Raw genomic sequence first — 23,899 nt, forward strand, 5'->3', positions numbered from 1 at the left:
ATAAGGTATTACTGTTTGTTTTATTTTTAATACATTTGTAAACATTTCTAAAAACCTGTTTTCGCTTTTTTATTATTTGATATTGTGTGTAGATTGATGAGGGGAAAAAATAAGTTAATCCATTTTAGATAAGGCTGTAACGTAACAAAATGTGGATAAAGTCAAGTGGGATGAATACTTTCCGAATGCACTGTAAATACACTGATATAACTGTGAAAGAAATACAGCATGCTAGACTTTCAGTTGTGACATGAATATGATTCCTCTGTGTCTTCTTATACAGATCTTAGTTAATATTGAATATGTAGAGTGTCTGTAATTTAATATGATTACACAGACTAAAAATACATAAATCGTTGGACTGGCACTTCATAATTTTTATATTTACAATAATATACATTAAACCAACTCATATAAAAAGGCACTATAGTCTTTCTTTGAGTGTATAGCCCTGTTCTTCAAATAGAACTGGCATGTTTTTCGCAAGCTGAGGTTACCTTATTTGTGCCCACAGACAAGGCTTTTTTCTCTGTTTCTCCACCTTATTGGCAGCACTTCCAAAGCACTGTCCTCTCCTCCATTCTGCCCAACTTTCTCTCTCTCTCTCTCTCTCTCTCTCTCTCTCTCTCTCTCTCTCTCTCTCTCTCTCTCTCTCTCTCTCTCTCTCTCTCTCTCTCTCTCTCTCTCTCTCTCTCTCTCTCCTCTCTCTCTCTCAATCGTTTGAAGTTAGCTCAGACCCGCAAGGTTTATGCAGCTGAACATGAGTTGAATACAGATCGCTATAGTCTGTGGTTACTGGGCTGCTTCTCCTCTCAAGTGTTCAGTCTATAAAAAGTCAAGCCAAGGAGCGCGTGCTGCATTCAGATGAGCTCCTACTGAATGTCCCGTACTGAATGTACTGAATGAATCCGTATTTCAGCTGTGTTTGAGATAGTGGATTGTGTTTCTGTGTGCCCTGATCTCACAGAAATACCAATGAATTATTCAGTATCATGCATACTATTTGGCAAAGCACAAGATGTAGTGTAGTAAAGGACCTTTTTGCATCATGCTTTGTGTAGTATAACTTTGCTTATAAATGGTTTGAGAAAAAGCTATGTAGTGTTTATGAAGACTTTATATATGCTCTATAAAGCCTTTATAAGTTGTAGGGTCCCACTTTAAATGACGTGTAGCTTATGTGCTCCTCTGTAGCTCAATTGGTAGAGCATGGCGCTTGTAATGCCAGGGTAGTGGGTTCGATCCCCGGGACCACCCATACGTGAAAAAATAATAATTATGCACACATGACTGTGAGTTGCTTTGGATAAATGCGTCTGCTAAATGGCATATTATATATATTTTATTATATTATACATAAAGCCTTCATAAAGCCTTCTAAAACACTACATAAATGTGTTACAAATCATATATAACTGTATGTCATGCTTTATAAAGGGTTCATAACTGTGTGACATAACCACCAATGTCAAATCTGACATAACTCACTATATACAATATGAGGGGTGGCATAAGCACCGCTTAATAAAGGCCTTATAAATCATATTAAATTAAGGCTTCACAAAGCATTTATAACCCTGTCATGCATCTTGGTACAGCATTGCAACGCCAGGACATTGGGTTCGATTCCCGGGACCACCCAATACGTAAAAATGTATTCACGCATGACTGTAAGTCGCTTTGGATAAAAGCGTCTGCTAAATTGTATATATTATTCTACACTAAAACATTTCTAGGATGGCCCCACCTCTTTCCCTCTTGGGTGCATAGTCAATATTGGACGTGAGCTCAACTTCCTCCAAAATGGTATACTGCAGGATGACACACATTCTAAAGTGCAGTCATACCCCAAATTCCGTTTTCTTGGTTTTGTTTTTCCAGGTTTTGGAAGTCCCCATTTGTTCTGGTTTACCCTCGTTTTTTCACACTTTTTTAATAGAAAAACAACTAAATTGGATTTTCTGTGTTCAAAACAATGCTTAAACCACATCAGGGGATGACCTTTGAGGTCTGGGAAAAATCTAAGAAGTGTTGATTTTCTGGTGTAGTTGCCCTTTAATTCAGTGAGCATGCCCTGCACTTTTGTTTGGTTAGCAGGTTTTCTGTAGTGCAGTAAGCACACATGTGATGTGATTCGGCTGCCAATGGAATGAGTGGAGTAAAAGGCCAGCAACACTCCCATGAGCCCCATGAAATGACACCATATATACATTCTACAGACCCTACTGATGATTCACATTGGGAGCATTTATTTGACCTTGGAACATGTTATAAAACCAAAATGTAATGCAAATGGCACTTAAATATGAACAAATATGAATAATTGTTAATGTTTAGACAATTATTTTTCATATATCATGAATGGTTATTGACATTTTCCTACTATTACGTGGGGGACGTTTTTCCCAGGTCACATAATTTTTATTTCCAAAATTCCGTGACCTGGAAGTACTTTTTTGTCTTGCTGACAAGCCGCTGATCACGTGATGAGTTCGCAAAAAAGGAAATGTATGGTTTAAACATGTCTTTAATGTTTATTTGTTTTAGCTGTTAGTGATAATTCCCTAAGTGTTAATACAGTTATGTTTACATCACTAAGCCTTTATGTACAGTAGGTGATATGAATGACCAAAGGTGTCTGACTTCATAGTAAGTACAGTGTCATATGATATAAGGCATTCATGTATTTGTTATAAATGACCAAAGGAGTCTGAGTTTAAATTAAGTACAGCGTCATGCGATACAGAGTCTTTATGGATGTGTAATGAATGACATACTAAGTATTACTGGACACTATATAAAGTGTCAATAAATAGGTTATTCATGTTCTGCTGATTTATGAAGGTTCTCTCATGATCCACATGTTACTGTAGGGTGTTAGAGGTATTTAAATGGTTTGATGGACCTGCAAAGCTTGTGTTTGTGTGTGTGTGTGTGTGTCAGAACCAAGATGATTTAGAGTAGTCTAACCTGAGGCCACCGCACCAGGTATTCCTCTTCTGTTCCCATGCTGGAGACCAGGGCTTGATTACAACCTGTCACAATGGTGCCAACATTTTGTGGCTGATCTTTCAGCGGGGAGTCTGTGAATGTGTCAAAGACCTGACTGGGCCCAGCACCGCACGGAATGGCTAGTTTTTTGTTTTGTGTGTGTTTGTGTACTGAGGAACATGTAACTTGGTTACAGAAGAAAGACACTTTCAATTTCTTTAGGTTGGGGGCTTCCATCAAGGTAAGTGTTTCTTGGTGGAACGTTGTCCCCAGGCTATTGCACACACAGCACATATAAGCCTGGGATATCAACCATTCAAAGTTGGCCTTGACTTCACTTTAGAGCGTATGCCATCCTTCAGCACAACATGTCACCCTTTATAAAGCATATCATATTCGACAGTGGGTTATGTCATATTTGACATTGGTTATTGTCACACAGTTGACACATTTATGAACCCTTTATAAAGCATGACATACGGTTATAGATACTTTGTAACACATTTATGTGGTGCTTATGAAGGCTTTATGAAGCCTTTATAAGCTGAACGTCATTTAAAGTGGGACCAGTTGTAGTGTGTTCATTGTGGGACCAATATTGGTTATCAGCGTCATTATAAAACACAATAACAACTGGAATTGCTTTTCTTATTAGATCAACATGTGTTAGTTAAACACACTCTGAACACTATAAACCAACAGTTCTGTATAATACACTATCTCTATAGATTTGCCTATAGATCAGTTTCATTATAGAAACATTGCATCTATTACAACCCACTCAGGTAAAACACAAGCCAAACTTCCATGAGAGTTCAGGTTCTGGGTATCACTCCACATGTTGTGACATTGGGTGAATCGCAAAAGCCCTTTCCTCGGTTCCTCCAGTTCTTTCTACTCTTCTCCTTAACATTTTTTTCAAGAGGGATGCAAGGAGAGAAGACGTGACACAAGAAATCGAGGACAGGCCGGAGCTGAGAGCAGAGTCCCTCCCCAGCCCCAGTAACCTCAGAGCAGCCCTTTTTAAGGAACTGTCCTTTGTGACATACACACACACACACACACACCGGACCATCATGAAGATGAAACATTCAGGCTGGCCCAGCCATCTCAGGAGATCCCGCCTGATTGGACAGAGTAAAACGAATGGCCCCAGACGGCAGTAATTGATTGGCCGTTGAAAGAGTGGCCTGCCCTCTTCGCTCAGTATCATTAGTCAGGGAGAATCATGGGAAGGAAGAGACATGGATGGGCCGTGTATGGATACTATATCTCTCTGTATCTGGTATGTTACATCTACCAATCACAACAGGAGGGATGGAGGGTACAGGTTAGCCCAACAGGGAAATCAACAAATAAAGAAGCAGAGTACACACACACACACACACACACACACACAGTATTCCCTGATTGTGTTACTTTATGTACTTTCCCCAGACGTACACATGTCCTGACAGGTTTGTAGCTCTGTTCATTTAGCTGCTTCAGCAGTAGGGTAAAGTGGCCTTGATACCTGGACTGGACAGATGCTATAACACATTCTGACAGCTAAGGCCTTCCTCTAGCAGCAGGGGCTTCAACCAATCACCAGATGGTGTTGAAAGAGGTCCTTTGTCTGGAAGTGTTGTATAACAGTTGTTACTACAAACCTACAGAGGTGTTATATAATTATATTGGGGACTAAATGATTATTGGATGTCATAAGAATTTTAGACGATGCTTTTACAGGTCAGTGGTCTCAGTAAAGTTGTATAGGTACACTACATGACCAAAGGTTTGTGGACACCTGCTCGTCGAACATCTCATTCCAAAATCATGGGCATTAATATGGAGTTGGTCCCCCCTTTGCTGCTATAACAGCCTCCACTCTTCTAGGAAGGCTTTCCACTAGATGTTGGAACATTGCTGCGGGGACTTGCTTCCATTCAGCCACAAGAGCATTAGTGAGGTCGGGCACTGATGTTGGGCAATTAGGCCTGGCTCGCAGTCGGCGTTCCAATTCATCTCAAAGGTGTTCGATGGGGTTGAGGTCAAGGCTCTGTGCAGGCCAGTCAAGTTCTTCCACACCAATCTCGACAAACGATTTCTGTATGGACCTCGCTTTGGGCACGGGGGCATTGTCATGATGAAACAGGAAAGGGCCTTCCCCAAGCTGTTGCCACAAAGTTGGAAGCACAGAATCATCTAGAATGTCATTGTATGCAATAGCATTAAGATTTCCCTTCACTGGAACTAAGGGGCCTAGCCCGAACCATGAAAAACAGCCCCAGACCATTATTCCTCCTGCACCAAACTTTATAATTGGCACTACGCATTCGGACCGGTTCCATTCTCCTGGCATCCGCCAAACCCTGATTTGTCCGTCTGACTGCCAGATGGTGAAACGTGATGCATCACTCCAGAGAACACGTTTCCACTGCTCCAGAGTCCAATGGCGGCGAGCTTTACACAGCTTGGCATTGCGCATGGTGATCTTAGGCTTGTGTGCAGCTGCTCTGCCATGGAAACCCATTTCATGAAGCTCCCGACAAACAGTTATTGTGCTGACGTTGCTTCCAGAGGCAGTTTGTAACTAGAGGACAGATGATTTTTACGTGCTACGCGCTTCAGCACTCGCCGGTCCCGTTCTGTGAGCTTGATTCAAACAATCTCTCCCCATCAGGTTGGGCCAAACAGCATCGCTGCACGGGACGGACGCATCAGAGAAGGAGACCACATTTTACAGGTAGGAAACCATTTCTTTCTATCTTTACCCTCAGCCCATCTTTTCTCTCTCTCTCTCTCGTCTCCACTCATTTCTCATCAGAGGTGACATAAACCCTTTTTTATTTCACCTCCCTCTGCCATTGTCTCCCAGCACGAGAACCCATTCATTTTTAACAGCGGCATATTAAAAGAGAAACTCACCCCCTCTGTGGTGGTTAGTGGGGAGGAAATGTCCCTCTGGCTGTTTTAGTTACCGACTCAGCATCCGACTGGGCTTTTTAACAGCCGTAAGAGCAGTTTAAGGATGCACCGTGCTCCAGATATACCCCCCACCTCTGGGTAACACACACACACAGCCACAAGAATGCACACACACCAGATCTCTTCCCTTTCCACACACACACACACACACACACACACACACACACACACACACACACACACACACACACACACACGCACACACAAACCCCTGGGTTAGACTGAGAGTCTCTCCATGTTATTACCCCTCAGCTCCATCCCTGGGCCAGGGAGGGTCGGTGGACCCTGGAGGCTATTAGTACCCCCTCCAAAGAGAGTCTTCTGGTGGGGTTAGAGGAACAAACAGCAGAGTCAGTGGAGCTGTATGGACCATTATGATGTTATTGGAGAGGGAGGGCGGTTGTGAGCTTTGTTCTCTTGTAGGGTGAAGGGCGGAAAAGGGGGATGTTTTAAGGTGTAATAGAGTGCAGGATCCTAGAGAGGTTGGTGTTTTGGGAGGTAGGGATAGAGTAAGGTCATATATTTGGAGGGAGAGGCAGATTGAGGGCTTCGTGGAGAGAGAGGGCTAGTAATGTTTTGGGAGGTTAAGGTTGTATAGGCTTAGGTTTTTTAAGTCATGTTTAAAAACAAACATCTGAGCGGTAGATCTCAGAATGGGATCTCGGCTCGGAAAAGGTTGGTGATCACTGGTATAAAGTGTAAGTGTGCTGTAGAGACTGAGAGCAGTAATGATTTTGGGAGGCAGAGGCACAAGGTTGTTACAGTAATGTGAGCGAGAGTGCTGGAGGGAGTGGAGACATGCTTTTGAGGAGAATGGCAGAAGTAGGCGGTAATGTTTGTTAGAGAGTGGTCTGTATCAGTCAGAGTGAACTCTCAGAGTAAGGGTTAATGAGTTCAGGAGAGTGGAGGGGATAGTACTTTAACTATTTGCACATCGTTACAACACTGTATATAGAGATAATGTGACATTTGAAATGTCTTTATTCTCTTGGAACTTTTGTGAGTGTAATGTTTACTGTTAATTGTTATTGTTTATTTCACTTTTGTTTATTATCTATTTCATTTGCTTTGGCAATGTAAACATATGTTTCCCATGCCAATAAGGCCCCTTAAATTGAAATTGAATTGAATAGAGAGAGAGAGAGAGAGAGAGAGAGAGAGAGAGAGAGAGAGAGAGAGAGAGAGAGAGAGAGAGAGAGAGAGAGAGAGAGGTGAGTACACAGTGCAGTAATGAGAGGAAGAGGATTGAGGAAGAAGGCGTTAGGTAAGCACAGTTTTTTTTTCTTCACGGTTTGGTGAGAGATAATGTATGGCCGGCGCTGGCTGATTTCCTAATTGTCTGCCGCGTGGCGCGTTGTCCGTGTGTGCACGTGTCTTTCATGCGGTGCAGGTCATAATGTGTTGTGTGACTGATTTGAGCTACGAGGCAAAGTGAGGGGAGAGGGGTTTGGGTTAGGGGTTGTGATCCAGGCCTCCACGCCCGGCACCCCTCTACTATTATCCCCCGCTGACAGGGACATTACTCTGGGCAGAGAAAGACGAACGCCCCCTGTCACGGCTCAGTTAATTGTGTGGGGCATCTGTATGTATGAATGTGTGTTGCTTCCAGATGCTGGATGCTTTCAGGAGCAGAGCATTTCTAGTGCAGACGATCGGTCCATAGACCACTGTCCCATTCATGATCAATCCAGCCAGGGTCCTGCCTGCCTGGCCTGCAATGAAATACAGAGTGGACACATAGGCTGCAGATCCACAGGAAGGAGGAGGGACTGTCTTGTGGTGCAGTACCTTTAGCTGTCTGCCAACCGGGCTCTTTCTACAGTGTTCGACTGAGTTAAATTTTAAAAAAGAGGGAAAGTGGCCCTTCCCTTTGTGTGTGTGTGTGTGTTCTAGCGTGTGTATGTGCGTGTGTGAGTTATAACAGGACAGTGTGTGATATACTGTATAGTGGGACTCCTGCCTCCACTTCAGGTTGCAACTGCTCTCTCTCTCTCTCTGTAGGGCAGTGTCTCTCCAGTGTGTGTGTGTGTATGAATAACAGTGTGTGTTGTTTCCACAGATCAATGGTCAGGATGTGCAGGACAGAGAGGAGGCTGTAGCTCTGCTCTCCAGTGTAGACACAAGGAAGATCGTACTGCTGGTCGCCAGGCCCGAGATACAGGTGAGCTCTCACACACACACACAAACACACACACACACACACACACTCACACACGCACACTACTGTAGGAACATCGTGCTGGTCGCCAGACCTGAGATACAGGTGAGCTTACCACCACTGATGGAGTTGAAGGGATTGTTTTCAGTTTTTTTCTACCCCAATCCTAATTGTTTACTTATCTCGAGAGTAAACTATTCCTTTAACCCACCCTTACGGTAAGCACAGGTCCATACTGTAGGCCATAGGATCAATGCACCAGTCATTAGAGGTATCTTTATTCATGACATCCTGAGTTAACATACAGTGAGGGACAAAATAATTTGATCCCCTGCTGATTTTGTACGTTTGCCCACTGACAAAGACATGATCATTTTAATGGTAGGTTTATTTGAATAGTGAGAGACAGAATAACAACAACAAAATCCAGAAAAACGCATGTCAAAAAAATGTATTAATTGATTTGCATTTTAATGAGGGAAATAAGTATTTGACCCCTCTGCAAAACATTAGTACTTGGTGGCAAAACCCTTGTTGGCAATCACAGAGGTCAGACATTTCTTGTAGTTGGCCACCAGGTTTGCACACATCTCAGGAGGGATTTTGTCCCACTCCTCTTTGAAGATCTTCTCCAAGTCATTAAGGTTTCGAGCCTGACGTTTGGCAACTCGAACCTTCAGCTCCCTCCACAGATTTTCTATGGGATTAAGGTATGGAGACTGGCTAGGCCACTCCAGGACCTTAATGTGCTTCTCCTTGAGCCATTCCTTTATTGCCTTGGCCGTGTGTTTTGGGTCATTGTCATGCTGGAATACCCATCCACGACCCATTTTCAATGCCCTGGCTGAGGGAAGGAGGTTCTCACCCAAGATTTGACGGTACATGGCCCCGTCCATCGTCCCTTTGGTGTGGTGAAGTTGTCCTGTCCCCATAGCAGAAAAACACACCCAAAGCATCATGAATCATTCAGATGTTCATTGGCAAACTTCAGACGGGCCTGTATATGTGCTTTCTTGAGCAGGGGGACCTTGCGGGCGCTGCAGGATTTCAGTCCTTCACGGCGTAGTGTGTTACCAATTGTTTTCTTGGTGACTATGGTCCCAGCTGCCTTGAGATCATTGACAAGATCCTCCCGTGTAGTTCTGGGCTGATTCCTCACCGTTCTCATGATCATTGCAACTCCACAAGGTGAGATCTTGCATGGAGCCCCAGGCCGAGGGAGATTGACAGTTATTTTGTGTTTCTTCCATTTGCGAATAATCGCACCAACTGTTGTCACCTTCTCACCAAGCTGCTTGGCGATGGTCTCGTAGCCCATTCCAGCCTTGTGTAGGTCTACAATCTTGTCCCTGACATCCTTGGAGAGCTCTTTGGTCTTGGCCATGGTGGAGAGTTTGGAATCTGATTGATTGATTGCTTCTGTGGACAGGTGTCTTTTATACAGGTAACAAGCTGAGATTAGGAGCACTCCCTTTAAAAAGACACCTGGGAGCCAGAAACCTTTCTAATTGAGAGGGGGTCAAATACTTATTTCCCTCATTAAAATGCAAATCAATTTATAACATTTTTGACATGCGTTTTTCTGGATTGTTTTGTTGTTATTCTGTCTCTCACTGTTCAAATAAACCTACCATTAAAATTATAGACTGATCATTTCTTTGTCAGTGGGCAAACATACAAAATCAGCAGGGGATCAAATACTTTTTTTCCCTCACTGTACATGACACCCAAAACACAGCCCTAAGGCTGTAAATATACCACTTGTGTTTCTTAGATGAAACATTGCAGGGCTGCTACATGCCCCTTTATAAACACCACCTCACATCATGTTTTATTTTTATATAGCACCGGCCGCTGTAATTGACTTCCAACGGTACGCCATAAAAACTAATGGCATGCTAATATGCAGTGAGTTCAGGCCCAAGGCCATGGCGAATGGTGTGTGTGTGTGTGTGTGTGTGTGCATAGGGCTGTGGTGGTCATAAAGTTTTGTCAGTTGGTAACTGTCATGCAAATAACTGCAGGTCTCACGGTAATTGACCGTTAATTAACATAAACACATTTAGCATCTCCTGGCTTCCACGCATAGCCTACAAGCCACTGATGCAGACCTTTGGAACATCTACATTTTAAAAGGTCTAATAAATCCCTTTTAATATAGCCTACACTATCACATAACATCCATTCTTTATTTTAGGCAGGTCTAAGGAAACATTTTGATATGAAGAAAATGTAGCCTATTTCAGAAGAACAGAATAGCATACTCTGAGTTGTCCTTATGTTAGGTCCTGATCTGTCTATGCCATATGGCTGTGGGCTACACTACTTCATTTAGCATACAAGATTTTCTTATAATTCCGGTGGCATTATTTTAAATTATTTTATAGTATGAAGAATACAATTGAACATAGCTGAATAAAATAGAAAGGATATTTTTTCCCAAATGATTTCCGAGGGAGTGCGTACATGCAGCTATTCTGTGTTGAGCAGATAACAAAGTGATCATTTGAAACAGGTCCTCCAATATGCTTAATTTAGAGTTATTTATGCAACTTTAGTTGTAATACAAACGTTGGGCTATATGTTTTGATATCTAATACATTCTATGGCAGCATGATGTGACTCAAATTAAGATTTAAAAAAAGTTGCATGAAAGGCATGAGCTCTGCTCTGTTTCTTGTGCAGGCTGCACACACTTCATCAGTCTCTCATTCACAATTTGACAAGCACTTGATAATATTCTCACCCAACAGACTATTCTCAAATTAATCAGGGTTTTACATATAGCCTACTAATATACTGTATGTGTGGATTTTTGTTTTATTTAGAATGGCCCACTAAAAAAAACATCCGTAGCCTGCACTCAAATAGCGAATTGAGGAAGTGCTTCCTGCGGTTACGTTTTTAATATGCCAGGTATGCTACACCGGTTGGAAAGCGGATTAATGTGCTTTTGAAAGACTCTCTCTCCAATAACAATTATTTTCTCTTAATCCACTGATTTGGTCACTCATCTGTAGAATGTTTTGTATTTCCCCATGCATGCTTGCGTTCAGTTCGTTCAGTTTCCCAAATATGTCTGTTACATAGGCAAGGAGACACATTTTCTTTTCATTACACAGAAAGTCAACCAGGTCAGTTTTTTTTACATCCATTGTGAATGACAACAGTTCCTCTCTCAATGCGAAAAATCTTTACCATCACTCCCCCTCAATAACCACCAAGCCTCAGTATGAAATAGAACATTGTCATGCTCTGATCCCATATCTCCACATAGTTTTGCGAACAGCCGTGTGCGCATTGGATGTGGTTTGATGTAGTTTACATTCGAAGTTACCTGCTGCAGTATATATTTCCGAGTTCTGTGCTCAGCTCTTTTGCAGCCAGTTGGTCTCGGTGTATCATACAATGTGTCCATATGGCAGAGGGAGACACATTCATAACTAGAGTGCCGAGGCCTGCCCGCCTTCCCGCTTTAGATGGAGCCCCATCGGTGCGAAAGTCCACCATTCGATCCCATGGAATCTGATTTTCATCAATATAGCCACGCAGCACACTGAACATCCCCTGTGCCCTTTCATGCTCGGGAATCGTGAATAGCATCCCCCGACATGTATAGCAAACAAAAGTCAATGGGCATCACGGCCCTAACAGCTAACGTCCATTTGGACACCATAAACTGGGGAGTTGTTGAGTTGTTCAGTCAGAGTTTCCTCTTGATTGCTAGCAATAGCATAAATTATTTGTTTAACTGACAAAGGTATTGATGTGAGTTTCTGTGCCTCTGCCTGCCCACACATTGTTTTCACCAAATCAATTGTGGCTGGTAATATCAAAGTCTCTGCAATAGTGTGTGGTTTCATAGTGTAGCGGGCCTAGCCATTCACCATGGGAATGATTCAAGTGCAACGGTAAAGTGCGTCTTTTTCTCATGGTCTAAAGGCGCTCTCTGGTTGAATTTTATCTTTTAGATTTTAAAGTTAACCACATTAAAATGATTTTGAGATACAAAGACGGTATTATAATATATATATTTTTTGTATATATATATTTTCTCCAGGATTTCGTAAAATGTCCCGCAACCCCATTTTCATATCAGGCGAACCCACATGGGGTCACGAGCCCTAGTATGGAAACCGCTGCTGTATTAGCTATCTACGTTTGGTCTGACTCTTAGTCCATTTAGCAAGCTAGCGATTAGCATTAGCAGCAAAAATATATATTTTTGTCACAACTTGCTAAGAAAAGACAAACTAGCAGACAGTTTGCAGACAGTAAGATACACACACTAATAGTGTAATTGTAGAACGCTTGTGGAAGGCAGCATCGTTTTCAAAAACTTGTTGCACCTATATGACAATGCAGACTGCAGAGTGAATGACAAGAAAGTGTTCGTGACGCCGTGGTAGAGCAACTGCTCTCTCCTTGAGTGACGGGGCAGGGATTGGTAAAGCGATATGCAGCAGGAGGAGGGAGAAAGACGACTCAAGTAGCAAACAGAGTAAACTATAAAAACGGACATTACACCCGCCTAAGTTGCGTATCACATTTAACAAACCGAACATTGAAATACCATTATAGAAGGTGAAGTAAAAACCCAAGGGTTTTTCTTCATTTTGACAATTTTTGACATTGTAGAATAATAGTGAAGACATCAAAACTATGAAATAACACATATGGAATCATGTAGTAACCAAAAACGTGTTAAACAAATTAAAATATATTTTATATTTGAGATTCTTCAAATAGCCACCCTTTGCCTTGATGACAGAATTGCACACGCTTGGCATTCTCTCAACCAGCTTCATGAGGTAGTCACCTGGAATTAATTTAAATTAACAGGTGTGCCTTGTTAAAAGTTAATTTGTGTAATTTGTGTAATTTCTTTCCTTCTTAATGTGTTTGAGCCAATCAGTTGTGTTGTGACAAGGTAGGGGTGGTATACAGAAGATAGCCCTATTTGGTAAAAGACCAAGTCCATATTATGGCAAGAACAGCTCAAATAAGCAAAGAAAAATGACAGTCCATCATTACTTTAAGACAGGAAGGTCAGTCAATCCGGAAAATTTCAAAGACGTTGAAAGTTTCTTCAAATGCAGTCGCAAAAACCCTCAAGCGCTATGATGAAACTGGCTCTCATGATGACCGCCACAGGAAAGGAAGACCCAGAGTTACCTCTGCTGCAGAGGATAAGTTCATTAGAGTTACCAGCCTCAGAAGTTGAAGCCCAAATAAATGCTTCACAGAGTTCAAATAACAGACACATCTCAACATCAACTGTTCAGAGGAGACTGCGTGAATCAGGCATTCATTTTCGAATTGCTGCAAAGAAACCACTACTAAAGGACACCAATAATAAGAAGAGACTTGCTTCTGCAAAGAAACACGAGCCATGGACATTAGACCGGTGGAAATCTGTCCTTTGCTCTGTCCAAATTTGAAATGTTTGGTTCCAACCGCTGTGTCTTTGTGAGACACAGAGTAGGTGAACGGATGATCTCCGCATGTGTGGTTCCCATCGTGAAGCATGAAGGAGGAGGTGTTATGGTGTGGGGATGCTTTACTGGTGACACTGTCTGTGATTTATTTAGAATTCTGCAGTGATACGCCATCCCATCTGGTTTGTGCTTAGTGGGACTATAATTTGTTTTTCAACAGGACAATGACCCAACACACCTCCAGGCTGTGTAAGGGCTATTTTACCAAGAAGGAGAGTGATGGAGTGCTGCATCAGATGACCTGGCCTCCACAATCATCCGACCTCAACCCAATTTAGATGTCTTGGGATGAGTTGGACCGCAGAGTGAAGGAAAAGTAGCCAACAAGTGCTCAGCATATGTGGGAACTCCTTCAAGACTGTTGTAAAAACATTCCAGGTGAAGCTGGTTGAGAGAATGCCAAAAGTGTGCAAAGTTGTCATCAAGGCAAAGGGTGGCTACTTTGAAGAATCTCAAATATAAAATTTATTTTTGATTTGTTTAACACTTTTTGGGATACTATTTTATTCCATATGTGTTATTTGATCATTTTGATGTCTTTACTATTATTCTACAATGTAGAAAAAAAATTTAAATAAGAAAAACCCTTGAATGAGTAGGTGTGTCCAAACTTTTGACTGGTACTGTGTATATATTAGTTTTGATTTAGAATGGGCCATTATCATGCACCTGTCGGAACAGGTGCAGGGGCAACTTGGACTCAGGGTTAGATGTAAAATAGTAAATGTAAATCAAGGACACCCCAATTAGTATGATATGTTACGTTTCCTAAGGTACAGTGCATTCGGAAAGTTGTATTTATTTTTTATTTAACTAGGCAAGTCAGTTAAGAACATTCAGAAAGTATTCAGACCCCTTCCCTTTTTCCACATTTTGTTACATTACAGCCTTATTCTAAAATTGATTAAACAAATGTTATTCCTCATCAATCTACACACAATACACCATAATGACAAAGCTACAACAGGTTTAAAAAAAACGTACTTACATAAGTATTCAGACCCTTTGCTATGAGACACGAAATTGAGCTCAGGTGCATCCTGTTTCCATTGATCAACCTTGATGTGATGAGGTGATTTTGAAGGAGTCAGGCGCAGGAGGGTAAATCACAGAATAATAGGAGTTACGCAGTAATGCGTAAAAACACTCCAGTGCGCACTGGAAATTACAAGACACATAGGGAATATTCCCGGCGAACAAAATACACGGAGCTCCACCGAGCTTCTCTCTCCTCCACAATAAACAATCACACACAAAGACAAGAAGGCAGAGGGAACACTTATACAGGTACTGATGAGGGGATATGAACCAGGTTTGTGTAATAAACAAGACAAAACCAATGGAATGATGAGATGAGGAGCGGCAGTAGCTAGAAGGCCGGTGACGACGAATGCCGAAGCCTGCCCGAACATGGAGAGGAGGCAGCTTGGGAGGAAGTCGTGAGCCCTTAGCCAAGGTAGGCCACCAGTACTTTCCGGTCAGGCAGCGCACTGTACGACCGATACCTGGGTGACCAGAGGAGGGGGACGTGTGTGCCCAATAGATGAGACGGTCACGGACAAGAGCAGGCACGTGGAGGTGGAGATGGCTCTGTGCGTAATGCCTGCTCTATGTCTGCGTCCATCGCCCATACTACCGGCGCCACAATGCAGGAGGCCGGGAGCATGGGGGTGTCTCTCCTCTGTGTTGTACAGCCATGACAGTGCATCTGCCTTCACGTTCTTCGTACCCGGGATGTAAGATAGTGTAAAATCAAACCGGGTGAAGAATAGGGCCCACCTGGCCTGGCGAGGGTTCAGCCTCCTCGCTGCCCGGATGTACTCCAAGTTTCGGTGGTCCGTCCAGACGGGGAAAGGGTGTTTCACCCCCTCGAGCCAGTGCCTCCACACAGTCAGGGCTCGGACAACAGCCAACAGCTCCCGATCACCAACGTCGTAGTTCTGCTCTGCTGGGCTGAGCTTCTTGGAGAAGAAGGCACAGGGGCGGAGCTTGGGTGGCGTGCCCGAGCGTTGCGATAGGACAGCGCCTATCCCTACCTCGGACACATCCACCTCCACTACGAACTGTAGTGATGGATCGGGATGGGCCAGTACCGGGGCTGAGGTGAACAGAACCCTCAGGTTACTGAAGGCCCTGTCAGCCTCAGCAGACCAGCGGAGCCGGGACAGCCCACCCTTCAACAGAGATGTGATGGGAGCTGCGACCTTGCCAAAGCCCCGGATAAACCTCCGATAGCAGTTGGCAAAGCCATGGTTGGAGTCTGCCAATTACGCACGTCAAAAATGCGATCTCCCTCTATCTCCACACCTGAGGTGGTAATGCAGTATCCGAGGAAGGAGACGGACTGTTGGAAAAACAAACACTTTTCTGCCTTGGCATAAAGGTCATGTTCCAACAGTCGGGCCAGCACTTTGCGAACCAGGGGACACATGCTCGGCGCGCATAGCGGAATACACCAGAATGTCATCGATGTAGACCACTACACCGCGACCAAGCATGTCCCGAAACACCACGTTCACAAAGGACTGGAAGACGGATGGAGCGTTCATCAAACCATAGGGCATCACCAGGTATTCATAATGCCCCGTGGTTGTGCTGCATGCTGTCTTCCACTCGTCCCCCTCTTGGACACGCACCAGGTTGTACGCACTCCGGAGATCTAATTTTGTGAAGAAGCGCGCCCCATGCATTGACTCGATTGAATGAGGGGTAGAGGATAACTATAACGTATTGTCCCCTTGTTCAGTGCTCGGTAATCAATGCAAGGGCGCAGACCTCAGTCTTTCTTCTTCACAAAAAATAAACTTCAGGAGGCGGGTGAAGTGGCGGGACGTATAAACCCCTGGCGCAGGGACTCGGAGACGTATGTCTCCATAGCCTCTGTTTCAGCCTGCGACAGGGGATACACATGACTCCTGGGAGGCACAGCGTCTACCCGGAGGTTTATCTCCCGCCCGATGAGGTGGTAATTTGGTCGCCTGTGTTTTGGAAAATGTGTGCGCCAAATCGAGGTATTCGGGGTGAATGCGCACGGTGGAGATAGTGTCTGGACTTTCCACCGTGGTTGCACCAACGGAAACACCTAGACACCTACCCTGACACTCTCGCGACCACCCTGTGAGAACCCTCTGCGTCCATGAAAAGGTGGTGTTGTGTAGTGCTAACCAGGGAAGACCTAACACAACAGGGAAATCAGGAGACTCAATAATAAAAAAAAAGTGACTTGCTCTCGATGAGTCTCATGCGTAACCATAGTGACTGGTGCTGTAACTTCCCTAACGAACCCGGACCCTAATGGTAGACTGTCAAGTGCTCTGATGGGGAGTGGAATGGACAGGGTACCAATGTAATGCCTAGGCTATGTGCAAATGACCTGTCCATAAAGTTCCCAGCTGCGCCTGAATCGACCAGCGCCTTACACTGGGGAACTACCGTGTAATCAGGAAAGTGGATGTGTAGGGTACAGTGCGCAGCAGAGGGCTCTGAATGAGTGTGGGTGTTTGATACCTGGGGTGACGCGAGAGTGCCCTGCCTGATGCCTCCAGACCCAAAAGAACGACGACAACAGTGTGCAGCAGAATGTCCTCCCGTGCCACAAGAGTGACACTTGAGCTGTCATCCTCTGCTCTCCCGGATCGCCGCTCCACCCAGCTCCATCATCTCGTGATCCGGGTTGGGGGGGGGGGGGGGGGGGGGGGTTGAACGGACAGGCCCCTTCCAGGACGTCCTCTAGAAGCCAGCAGGTTGTCCAACCGGATGGCCATGTCCACCAGTTGATCAAACAACAATGTGGTGTCCCGGCAGGCTAGCTCCCTTCAGACGTCGTCTTGTAGATGGCACCGGAAGTGGTCGATGAGGGCCTGCTCGTTCCACCCGGACCCAGCCGCTAGAGTACGAAACTCCAGGGCGAAGTCCTGCGCGGTCCTCGTCCCTGCCTCAGGTGGACCAGCCGCACGCCCACCTCTCTAACTTCGGGCGGGTGATCGAAGACGGCACGAAAGAGGCAAGCGAACTCCCCGAAGTTGTCCAACGCGGCTCCTCCTTCACTCCAGACCACGTTGGTCCACTCCAGGGCTTTCCCCGAGAGGCAGGAGACAAGGGTGGACACCTTCTCCCGCTCCGATGGAGTCGGGCTGATGGTCGAGAAGTATAAATCCCTCTGGGTGCTGGGGTGTGGGTGGCTAGATCCGGTCGTTCAGCTGGTCCCGAAAGATTGGGTCCTCTACACTCCAGGAGTTGGACGTCCTGGATAAACTGATCCATCGCTTCTCCCAAGCTGGTTAGCATAGTTGAATGCTCCCGGACCCGTGCCACGACTCCAGGCAGGTGCTCCTCTCCTGCTGACTCCATGTTTGGGTGTGTGATTCTGTGATGAGGTGATTTTGAAGGAGTCAGGCACAGGAGGGTGATTCACAGAATAACAGGATTTATATTGAACCACAGAGTTACGCAGTAATGCATAAAAACACTCCAGTGCGCAAAACAGGGACACAGGGAATATTCCCGGCGAACAAAATAAACGGAGCTCCACCGAGCTTCTCTCTCCTCCACAATAAACAATCACACACAAAGAACACTTATACAGGTACTGATGAGGGGATATGAAACAGGTGTGTGTAATAAACAAGACAAAACAAATGGAATGATGAGATGAGGAGCGGCAGTGGCTAGAAGGCGGTGACGACAAACGCCGAAGCCTGCCCGAACAAGGAGAGGAGGCAGCTTCGGAGGAAGTCGTGACACTTGAGATGTTTCTACAACTTGATTGGAGTCCACCTGTAGTAAATTAAATTGCTTGCACATGATTTGGAAAGGCACACACCTGTCTATATAAGGTCCCACAGTTGACAGTGCAGGTCAGAGCGAAAACCAAGCCATGAGGTGAAAGGAATTGTCCGTCGAGCTCAGAGAGAGGATTGTGTTGAGGCAGAGATCTGGGGAAGGGTACCAAAAAATTTATGCAACATTGAAGGTCCCCAAGAACACAGTGGTCTCCATCATTCTTAAATGAGCTGGCCGCCCGGCCAAACTGAGCAATCGGGGGAGAAGGGCCTTGGTCAGGGAGGTGACCAAGAACCCGATGGTCACTCTGACAGAGATCCAGAGTTCCTCTGTGGAGATGGGTGAACCTTCCAGAAGGACAACCATCTCTGCAACACTCCACCAATCAGTCCTTTATGGTAGTGGCCAGACGGAAGCCACTCCTCAGTAAAAGGCACATGACAGCCCGCTTGGAGTTTGCTAAAAGGCACCTAAAGGACTCTCAGATCATGAGAAACAAGAGTCTCTGGTCTGATGAAACCAAAATGTAACGGCAGGGACTGCGAGACCAGTCAGGATCGAGGGAAAAATGAATACATTTTAGATTACGGCTTTAACGTAACAAAATGTGGAAACAGTCAAGGGGTCTGAATACTTTCCGAATGCACTATTGTATTAATTTGTGATGTCCATCATCCAGTTTGTATGATATGTTATTAATTCCAATTTGTTGTGGCTAACGTTGGCTAGGTGGCTAACATTAGCTAAGGTAGGGGTTAGGGTTAGGGGTTAAGGTTACGGTTAAGGTTAGGAGTTACGTTCAAGGGATAAGGTTAGGGGAAGGGTTAGCTAACATGCTAAGTAGTTGCAAAGTAGCTAAAAAGTAGTAAGTAGTTGAAAAGTTGCTAATTAGCTAAAATGCCAAAGTTGTCCATGATGAGATTTGAACATGCAACCTTTGGGTTGCTAGACGTTCGTATTATACGCTTACCCATCCACCCAGACCAACCACCCTACTTTCCAGGCTGGCAGGGGGAAAAAATACATGTCATATGTATGAACTTGCATAGCGAATGGAGGATGCTTTTCGTGAGGTTAATTTTCATGCCAGCCAGGTAGGCTACTCTGGTTGTAAAGCAAAGCAATGTGCTTAATAGTAAGACCAAGGGCGGAGCAAGTAGATGCCTAGTGGTGGCTATTCAGCAGACTGATGGTCTGGGGGTAGAAACTATTGGCCAGTCTGTACGTTTTTGCCATGATGCTCCTATACTGCCCGCGTCTGAGTGATGGAAGCGGGGAGAACAGGCCGTGGCTCGGGTGGCTGAGGTCCTTGATGATCTTCTTGGACTTCCTGCGACACCTGGTGTAGTAGGTGTCCTGGAGGTCAGGCAGTGTGCACCCAATGGTGCATTCGGCTGAGAGTACCACCCTCTGTAGAGCCTTGTGGTCCCCGGCGGGGGAGTTGCCGCACCAGGCTGTGATTCAGCCCGACAGTATACTCTCGATGGTGCTCCTGTTGAGCACTTTGAGGGCCCTCAGGGACAGGCTGAATTTCTTCAGACTCCTGATGTTGAAGAGTCGCTGCCCTTACCTCTTCCATGTGGTTTGCTCATTTCTGCTCCTCGGAGATGTGTACGCCGAGGAACTTGAATTGCCTACCTCCTCTCTGTAGGCTGTCTTGTCATTGTTGGTAATCAGGCCTACTACTGTCGTGTCTTCAGTGAATTTGATGATGGAGTTGGAACTGTGTGAGGTATACAGGGAGTACAGGAGGGGACTGAGGACGCACCTTCACCATCTGGGGATGTCAGAGTGATTAGAGGGACAATGGAGCGCTAAGTACCAGGTCATTAGCGACTGGCCATTAACAAGTTTGATAGGCTACTAATGACCATCAGCGGCATCAGAGCGCCGTTCTGGAGAAGCCTAGTTACCGTGACTCAACGGTCATGTGGAATTTGACTGCGGTCATGACTCGTGACTGCCGGTGTGGCGATAATACGGTCAATGTAACAGCCCTATGCGTGCGTGCGCGCTTATGAGTATGAGCCACTGAGTACGGCAGATGAGCCAGGAGCCAAAATGGACTCTCTACCTTCCCCTTTTGGTAATTAAATAAGCCTCTCAACGTAAATCTAAAGTCTTGGCTGTGATATGGATCCCATTTGGTTTGAGACAAGCAGACAAAGAGCTGATGAATGACATTGAGGAACCAGGTCAGAGGTCAAGATCCTCTGTTCATTGAAATATCTATATGTGTGGTCAGGCAGGGATACTTGATGGGGACGTTGTTAATGATCTATCAACAGTTTTATAATGCTTTCAGCTATTGCAACGCAAAAACTCCATGACGTGTGTCTTATTGTGGATCTCGGATGGCATGTTGGTGTAAGCCAGGGCTTCTCATATTCTGGTTTTAATCCTTTTCTCTCCGTCTTTATTTCACTCTACCTCGCTCTATCCCCTCCCGGTCTCTCCCTCTCTCTCTAGCTAGAGGAGGCGTGGTTGGATGATGAACACAGTGAGTTTCTGGAGCAGTTGAAGATGGAGATGTTGGAGGAGCAGCAGAGAGAAGAGATGGAGCTGGAAGCACTACAGGAGGAACAGGAGCAGGTGAGACCCACAGGGACAGACCAAAGGGTTTATACTCTCCTTTTGTATACAGAGCTTTTCCCTGAGGAACAAGTGAGGTCACACCACCATGTAACATAGGGACAAACCAAAGAGTATACCATGGAAACCAATGATCTCAAACAGAGTGCCTACTTGAGGCATAACGCTTCTACGTGTCTATGAAATGACTGACTGTATGACGGTCATTACTGGTTATAAGAGAAAGGCTGTTGTAGTTTGAAATAACCAGTAACGCTAAGTGGAGCGGATGAGATTATATCAAACTGTGTAGTGAGGTTCTTTCAAATCTGATGGAAATGTCTAATAATATTGTTTAAAGCTTTATTAATATGGAAGAGGGTGAAGAGCTTGAAGAGTTTGGAGATTAGCATACTGTAAATGGGTAGATAGAGAAGTTCAAAAGACTGCAAAGCATGGGGAAAAAACAACAATTCCCAGCGTAGCAGCGTAGTGGTACAGAACTCCACAAGAATGGAGGGAATCCCAGTGGGGAACCCAAAGCACTGACTTAGTTCAAAACTATTTCAGACTTCAGAAACTCCCAAATAGTTACGAATATAATTTCCTTTGTCTAAAATTCCCAAGTTTCCAAAAAGTTTTATACAAGACACGTATGCACTTCATTTATTGTTTTAACCATTGCTTTATGACACAATGTACAAATACATATGTAGTATGTTAATTTGATCACACTGTTGACGCAGAGTGTTTTCCTGCACTCAACTCTGGTCCTCGAAGTCAGTTTCACTGCTTTATTTCATTGTTCCCTTCTAATCAGGGACTGATTTAGTCCTGGCACACCAGGTGTGTGCAATTAATTATCAGGTAGAACAGAAAACCAGCAGGCTTCGGACCTCATAGGGTAAGAATTGAATACCCCTGATGTAGACGGTCCTTTAGCTTTTTTACTGAAAAACTCATGTTATTCATTTTTTCTTTCAGCCCAGAGGAACAGAAGAGGATGACATCACTGCCACCTGTTCCTCCCTAACTCAGGACAAGGACAGCGAGATGGGGATGTCTGACCACAATGCCCTTCTAACCCACATCCAGAGACGACTGTCCCAGTGCCTGAGGGATAGACAGGACACTGGGCATCATCGTCTGGACGAAGAAGAGGAGGAAGAGGACTTGGAGGTAGAGGAGGGTGACCGCTTCCAGCAGCTCCTGGAGCTGAAGTGTCAGATCCGTAACAGCGGGGAGTACGACCTGTTCTACAGCAGACACAGCACCATCGAGTGTAGTCTGGGAGAGCCAGCTGGCGGCGTGCAGCGTGAGCTCCGCATGCTCAACGAGGAGCTCTGCAGCATTGAGCTTGAGTGCCAGAACATCATGCAGGCACACAAGCTCCGCAAGGGGCCGGGGGGGACCCAGAGAGACCAGGGGCAGCAGGTGTCTCCCCAAACCGGTCGCCCTGTGCCCAAGGACCAAAGCTTCCGCCAGGGCATCAGGGACTCGCCCAGCAGGTGCAAGCTGGCTGACATCAACGAGCGTCCGGAGAAACCAGAGAAGTCGGACAAGGACAGCTCAAGCGCCTACAACACGGCAGAGAGCTCGCGTAGCACGCCGCTGGCCATGGACCGCTCCCCCGAGCACTCCCTCCAGAGGAGGATGATCACCATCACCAATCAGAGGAACCTCCGCAGCAGCCTGGCAAGCCTCCATGCCACAGCCAGCCCCAGTCCTAGCCCCAGCCCCACACACCGGTCCCTCCACCGAGCCCCCATCCCAGGCAAGGCCAGTAGCCCCGACCACAGCCCCAACCCCTCAGAGTCGGACCAGACGGCCCCAGCAGATGATGAGAGGAGTGGGAACGGGAAAGTGAAGCCTCAGCATCCTCCCAGGGCTTCCCAGATCCCTTACCTCTCCCCATCCCGTAGCTCCCAGCATAGGCAGCCCAACGCCAACATTCCGGCACACGCGCGCCACTACCAGAGCTACATGCAGCTGATCCAGCAGCGCTCGGCCGTGGAGTACGCTCAGAGCCAGCTCAGCCTGCTCAGTGTGGTCAAGGAGCCCCAGCTGATCCCCGCCAACGAGGCCAAGATGGAGTGGAAGGTCAAGATCCGTTCAGACGGCACGCGCTATATCACAAAGAGACCCATCAGGGACAAGATCCTGCGGGAACGCGCCCTCAAGATCAAGGAGGAGCGCAGCGGAGGGATGACCACAGACGACGACGCTATGTCCGAGATGAAGATGGGGCGGTACTGGAGTAAAGAGGAGAGGAAGCAGCATCTAGTCAGGGCTAAAGAACAGCGGAGGAGACGGGAGTTCATGCAGCAGAGCCGGCTGGAGAGCCTGAGGGAGAGTCCTCAGAGCAGCAGCGAAGGACGCAAGGAGGTCAGCATCATTGAACTGAGCCACAGGAAGATGATGAAGAAGCGCAACAAAAAGATCCTGGACAACTGGATGACCATTCAGGAACTGATGACTCATGGGGCCAAGGCCCCTGATGATCCCAGGGCCAAAGTACATAACGCCTTCCTGTCGGTCACCACTGTATAATATACAACTAACACATAATCTACAGCAGTGTTTCTCAACCTTATTCATACCAGGGGCCAGCAAGCTATGGTTCTTACCTTCATGGAGGGCAGCTTACATTAAAAGTGATTAAAATGAAAACTTACTAAAATGAGTGTCAGTTATTAACCATCTTAGGGACCAGTTAGCAACATCCCAGGGACTGATCCTGGTCCCCGGACCGGAGGTTGAGAAATACTGATCTAGCTACAGTACCCCATGTGGTATAATATACTTGCCTCGTTCAATGTGGCGTTTTTATGAGGACGATAGGAATATTTTTCACAACTTTGTTACCCGAAAAATTGCATTTTGTAAAGAATTTTAACCAATGTTTTCAATTTTTTTGATATTTCTTTCATCT

General features: G+C 45.5%; 1 protein-coding gene across 1 annotated transcript in view; it reads left to right on the top strand.

The window, feature by feature from the left end:
- LOC311137662 (PDZ domain-containing RING finger protein 4-like) overlaps positions 1-23,517 on the top strand; it is a gene marked incomplete at both ends in the record, with an annotated part of 112,840 nt that extends 89,323 nt beyond the window's left edge. Inside the window, 4 exons of the mRNA XM_084172182.1 lie at positions 5,654-5,716; positions 8,018-8,119; positions 20,866-20,988; positions 21,952-23,517. Coding sequence (XP_084028308.1) covers positions 5,654-5,716; positions 8,018-8,119; positions 20,866-20,988; positions 21,952-23,517 — 1,854 coding nt within the window. The remainder of the gene's footprint in view (positions 1-5,653; positions 5,717-8,017; positions 8,120-20,865; positions 20,989-21,951) is intronic.
- Positions 23,518-23,899: the final 382 nt, after the last annotated feature.

Source organism: Coregonus lavaretus (genome assembly GCF_964263955.1).
Source record: "Coregonus lavaretus genome assembly, chromosome: 11".
NCBI lineage: Eukaryota > Metazoa > Chordata > Actinopteri > Salmoniformes > Salmonidae > Coregonus > Coregonus lavaretus.